General features: G+C 54.4%; 1 protein-coding gene across 3 annotated transcripts; it reads left to right on the forward strand.

Annotated features, from left to right (window-relative positions):
• The first annotated feature begins 150 nt into the window (after positions 1-150).
• CDC20 (cell division cycle 20) lies at positions 151-5,466 on the forward strand. 3 transcript variants are annotated; one of them, XM_027649241.1, is made up of 11 exons: positions 151-259; positions 624-820; positions 1,335-1,480; positions 2,121-2,217; positions 2,718-2,846; positions 3,197-3,393; positions 3,722-3,816; positions 4,159-4,390; positions 4,500-4,625; positions 4,796-4,913; positions 5,202-5,466. In XM_027649241.1, the coding sequence occupies exons 2-11, from the start codon at positions 628-630 to the stop codon at positions 5,378-5,380; spliced, it is 1,512 nt and encodes a 503-aa protein (XP_027505042.1). In that variant the 5' UTR covers positions 151-259; positions 624-627; the 3' UTR covers positions 5,381-5,466. The 3 variants fall into 3 exon arrangements, with proteins under 3 accessions (XP_027505042.1, XP_027505041.1, XP_027505040.1); XM_027649240.1 differs by having other exon boundaries at positions 189-305; XM_027649239.1 differs by lacking the exon at positions 151-259 and adding an exon at positions 296-313.
• The last annotated feature ends 534 nt before the right edge of the window (positions 5,467-6,000 follow it).

Genomic DNA, 6,000 nt, shown 5'->3' on the forward strand with positions numbered 1-6,000 from the left:
CGCCCCCTGTGCGCCATTGCCCCGCCCCCTGTGCGCCATTGCCCCGCCCCCTGATACGATGGCCCCGCCACAGCTGCGCGGGATGGCCCCGCCCCCTGCACCCGCCCCCAACGGCTCAGCCAATGGCGTTGCGGCGCGCGGCCGTCGCTAGGCAGCGCGCGGCCGTTGGGTTTGAAGCGACCAACCGGGGCCGCGTCCGCGCGCGCTTTAAAATACCGCGGCGCGGGCGGGGCCGGTGAAGGGCGACGGTGCGGTGGCGGTGAGGGAGCGGCCGGGCCGGGGAGCCTGCCCTGGGCATGGCTGTGGTGAAGTGGTCACTGAGAAACGGAGGGGAGGAGGGGGAGAATATCCGTTAGCAGAGAGAGCCCCGAGGAGCGGCTGGAGGGGGTGTCGGGGGGATGGAAAGGGCTCCGAGGAGCGGCTGGAGGGGATAACGGGGGGATGGAAGGGGCCCCGAGGAGCGGCTGGAGGGGATAACGGGGGGATGGAAAGGGCTCCGAGGAGCGGCTGGAGGGGATAACGGGGGGATGGAAGGGGCCCCGAGGAGCGGTCGGGGAGAGCCGCGGGGTTTGTCCAGTGGTGGGGAGGGCCCGTCGGAGCGAGCTGACGCCGCCCGCCCGCAGGACCATGGCGCAGTTCCTGTTCGAGGCGGACCTGCAGGGGCTGCTCAAACTGGACACACCGATCCCGAACGCGCCACCGGCGCGGTGGCAGCGCAAGGCCAAGGAGAGCGGCCCCGGGCCCAGCCCCCTCGGCGTGTCGCCCATGAAGCCGGCCAATCGCTCCCACAGCTCCAGCAAGACGCCGTCCAAGACACCCGGTGAGTGGCGGCAGAGGCAAGGTGGGCGAGTCCGGGCTGCTTGCCTGTAGCCACGAGGCTGTGGGCTGTGCCAGGTACCCTCGGCGGCCGGCGGGTCAGCAGGGGCCCGGCTTCTGGCAGTCACTCTACCTCCTCCCCAGCTGAGCTCCAGGGATGGGTGAACTGCTGATCCCTCCGCTGAGCCTTGCTGGCACAGCTGTATGTTGGGACAAGCGTGGGCAGGACTGTCTGCTGACAGCTTTCCCTGGTGTACCTGTTTTTGTATCCTCCCCTTATATGTGATCTCTGGAACTGTTGCACTAGACCCAAGTTGTCTCCTGGCAGTCCCTAACCAGAGCTTGGGGGCAGGGGGGGAAATATCAGTTGTGGCTGGATGGCACGAGGTCTGAGAGTCCTGCTGGTCTAGGACTTGAATGGTGGGTGTGATGTGGAAGAGTGCTGGGTTTGCTCTCGTGAAAACTCTAATACAGGCTGTTAAATAGTTGTAAGACAATATTTGTGTACGTAAATACAGGGAAATCTGGATCCAAAATTCAGAGCACACCAACAAGGGCTGGGGGGGATCGCTACATTCCCAACCGCAGCACTATGCAGATGGATATGGCAAGTTTCCTCCTAACCAAAGAGAATGACCCTGCTGAGGAATCTCCTACCAAGAAGGTAAGCATGTTGCTAAGGCACAGTTACTTCAACAAGCACTTCCAAACACTTAATCCTTCCTGCCCATTTACAGAAAAGTATACTGTAGTTTCTATGCAGTGGGCACGTGTGGCTGACAAGACCCAGCCATGACTACTTCCAGCTCTGGGCTTCAGGAGCCTGGCATGCAATGGAAGCTGTAGAGCCTGTCACTTACTCTAGCCTATGCTGCCTCTGGTAGCAAAATTCAGCTTTTGGCTAAAGAGGCTTTCAAATATAGCAGGCTACAAAAACACAAAGCTGTGGCCCTATGCACAGTAAAACTGCTGGTGGTAGCTATTCTAGGACAATGTCTACATGGGGAGCAATTCTGGAATGTTTTACACTGTGTTTCTGAAATCTGTTTATGAAGCATTTGGTCCCTTGTGGCTGTGGCTTTTCCCACTGGCAGTGACACTGAATTTGCCACTGTATGAAAATGTGAGCAGGACAATGTGCCAACATCTGAGGTAAAACTACTTTGACCTGCCTGTGGCTGACTCTTGCAGCACTGTTTGTACACCTCCTGATTCTGGGAGAAGGGGGCTTAGGTATATGTTTTAACTGCACTGTGGGCTTTGTGTTTCAAATGCGTCACACTGAGAGTGGTTTGTCCCTGTAGGAGCAACAGAAAGCCTGGGCAGTGAATCTGAATGGCTTTGATGTAGAAGAGGCAAAGATCCTCCGCCTCAGTGGAAAGCCACAGTACGCTCCAGAAGGTATGACACAGAGTTCATGAGTCTAATCAGCTGGGGAGATCTGGTCAGGGGTCCTGTGTGGTCACAGGAGAGACCATCTGGCTTCTGAGACCTATGCACACTGGAGTCTCCCTTCTTAGGGTTTCTGAGGTTGAGGGATAGCATAGCAGTTATAGTGAATTTATTTAGGAAAGCTGAAATGACTGCCAGCTGTACTGGAGGCAACAAACCTTCCTGAACTCTGCAAGAGCTTCAAGCTGTCTGCTGCGCACTTTCTAGTTGAACTGTATCTAAACATAATGGGATACAAAAAAACAAGTGTTTCTGTAACTGAAGAAAGCGTAGCTCACCCTGGTTCAGCAGTTCATACTGCCAGAGGTGCTTAGCGCACTGCACTCTCTTGAGTGTCTGTCTTCTCTCAGGACTTCATTTTCACTGGAAGGGATTCCTAGTTGGATGAGCAGCACTAGGTTGGAAGGAAACAGTAACTCAGGTCAACAAATCTGTTCCTCTGCACACAGGCTATCAGAATAACCTGAAAGTGCTCTACAGTCAGAAAATGACACCTGGATCCAGCAGGAAGAACAGCAGATACGTTTCCTCAATGCCAGACCGGATCCTGGATGCACCGGAGATCCGCAATGACTACTGTAAGTAGGATGCAGTGTTGAGTGCTGGGCATCAAGAACATTCTGCACTGGAGAGCAGTTCCTAGGACAGTGTAACTGGGCTGTTTGAATTACTTTATGTACCCAGGCTAGCACAGACCACTTCTGGAGTGTCCCTGTGTAGCCTTCTAGGAACGGTGGTCCAGAGTGCTGTGTAGGTGACTTGGGTCAGGGTTACCTGACCTGACTAGCTGCCCTTTACTTCTATGTGTGTGTATGCACATGTGTACACACACATCTGGTGCAGGTGGAAGACCTGGCATCAGCACTGGTGAAGGGCAGGGCTCTCCAGGTAAGCATGGTGTGACCTGTGTTGTTCTTCCAAATTGTAGATCTGAATCTCATTGACTGGAGCTCCCGGAACTTCCTGGCAGTGGCTCTGGACAACTCTGTTTATCTGTGGAATGATGTCTCTGGGGACATTATCCAGCTGCTGCAGATAGAGCATCCAGATGTTTATGTTTCCTCTTTGTCATGGATCAAAGAAGGAAACTACCTTGCTGTTGGCACAAGTAATGCTGAGGTCCAGGTGAGTGCAGCAGTAAAACCACATGTGCTGTCTAAGGGTTGATGGAGCTGTGGGGCATGGGGACAAAGGCTTGGCTAGCACAGGAAGGATGCAATGCACCCAACTTTTCTTGCCTAGTATGGGGTGGAACTGTCCACAGCCAACTGCAGCATGCAAGGCAGAGTTTGGTTTGGGGGTTTTCTGATAACTGGTGTTATCCTCTGTACTACAGGCATGAGATACAAATTTTCTCTGCTCCCATACTGAGAAGGCTGAATGCCAGGTTCCTAGGGCATAGCAATGGGGTTGGGGTTCATCCTCTGGAGAACTTACTGCTTTTCCTCTCTAGCTATGGGATGTTCAGCAGCAGAAGCGTCTCCGAAACATGACCAGCCATTGTGCCCGCGTGGGATCCCTCAGCTGGAACAGCTACATCCTCTCCAGGTAAAGCACTGGGTGGGTCAAGGACAGAGTCCAGTTATTGCAGATTCCTATCCCTAGATCTGTGAGTAGTGTGGGTTAAGGATGGCAGAGAGGAGTTTCTGTTCTAGCTTGGGCTTCTTACTCAGCCTGTTCTGTTGGGACTGTGCAGAGAAAGCCTCTCTTCTGTACTGCCCTTTGTGCTGAAGCTGTGTGTGGCTGCTTCACTCACACCAACAGACCGGTGATGCTGGTAACACTGGATAAAATCCAGTGGCAGGTACAGCAGTCTTGCAACAACACAGAAATGGATTTGGGTGAAAATGTGTCAGCCTGAACCCTGCAAGCCTTTTCTTCTCTCCACAGTGGGGCACGGACTGGCCACATCCACCACCATGACGTCCGTGTGGCTGAGCATCACGTGGCCACGCTTGCTGGCCACACGCAGGAGGTGTGTGGGCTCGAGTGGTCTCTAGATGGCCGCTACCTGGCCAGTGGTGGCAATGACAACCTGGTGAACGTCTGGCCATGCGCCCAGGGGAGCAGTGGAGACATCAGTCCTGTACAGACCTTCACCCAGCACCAGGGTGCTGTCAAGGTGAGCGCAGGGCTGCCGTGGGCACACGGGTGTGTGCAAGGTGGACGTGCAGCACTGGCTGTGCCCAGGTTGCCTCCTGCATGTTGTAGAATGAACTCTTCTCTCCCAGGCTGTGGCATGGTGCCCGTGGCAGATGAACGTTCTGGCCACTGGAGGTGGGACTAGCGACAGACATATCCGCATCTGGAATGTGTGTTCTGGCGCCTGCCTCAGTTCTGTGGATGCCCATTCCCAGGTGAGACATGAATTATCAGCTTGGAGCAAACACCTTCTGGCAGCACACCTACACAGAGTTGCTGGCTCCTGAGGCCCAGAGGCATGGGAAAGGAGGGGACCACGCTCAGCTGTGGCTGGTGAGCATCAGCACAAGCAGCTTGTCTTACCTGTGTTACTGCCTCTTCTCAGGTCTGTTCTATCCTGTGGTCAACAAACTACAAGGAGTTCATTTCAGGCCATGGCTTTGCACAGAATCAGCTGGTTATATGGAAGTATCCATCGATGACCAAGATTGCAGAGCTGCAAGGTAGGCTGGGCCCTTTGCCTGGGGAAGGGGGGCTGCCAGAGGCTGAAGGCAGATGCAGTCCTTGGTTTGAGCCTGCAGCATCACTGCGGCAGGACGGTATGCAGGGGCATGCTGTTGGAGTGAGGGATGCCCATGGGCTGCTGAAGAAACACTTTCTCCAAATGCATGCCTAGGGTCTGAATTGGTGCTGCCACAGCACAGTGGGGGGACAGCTATGCAAGCTGGGGGGACTCAGGGGCACACAGGAGTAAATGTGCACAGGGTGACTGCCCAACTCCTCCTCCTCAGGTCATACTGCCAGAATCTTGAATCTGACTATGAGCCCTGATGGTACAACAGTGGCCTCAGCAGCTGCTGATGAAACACTGAGGCTCTGGCGCTGTTTTGAGATGGACCCCATAAAGAAGAAGGAGAAAGAGAAGGCAAACAGTGCCAAAGCCAGCATTATTCACCAGAGCATCCGTTGAGAGCACAGGGTTGTTGTGGGAAGGGGGGGGTATTTGGTTTACATGCTGTACAGTATTTTAAATGTTAATAAAGTGCTTTAACTTGACTTTTTTATGGAATCGGATGGAAGAAGCTATGGATCCCAGAACCAAGTCCCTCCTCCCTGTGGTTTGGGATCTGGGCAAAGGGTGGAGCCCTTGTTCTTTAGGGCCTGCCTGTTTACAGGCAGACAGAGCCTAGCACAACCATAGAGCCCTAAGATAAGGATGCTGTGCAATGGCTGTACTTCTCCATCTGTCCCAGCTAAGGTATGTATGTCACCTGCCCCATCTTGATGCTGACCACAAGCACAGCAGGGTTGAAAGCAAATAGCTCTGACTTGCCTCAGTGATCCACTGCTGAGCTGGCCCATGCCTCAGGCAGGGCCCTCTGCCCAGCTCGAGCCTGCTTTGGTGCCAGCTGGGGTGGGGAAGAGCAAGGCTCAGTGAAAGCATGGTATGGCTGTGGCCCCAGCTTCTGTTGTGTCCTGTCTCATGACTCTGGATCTGCAGTGCTCACCTGCTCCAGAGCAGTCTTTGGCAGTCTGAGCTGTCATGTGCACACTAGTTTGTCTTGTTCTGCTACAGGCAGCCAACACTGC

The sequence above is a fragment of the Corapipo altera genome, unplaced genomic scaffold (assembly GCF_003945725.1).
Source record: "Corapipo altera isolate COAL_440 unplaced genomic scaffold, ASM394572v1 112, whole genome shotgun sequence".
NCBI classification, from domain to species: domain Eukaryota; kingdom Metazoa; phylum Chordata; class Aves; order Passeriformes; family Pipridae; genus Corapipo; species Corapipo altera.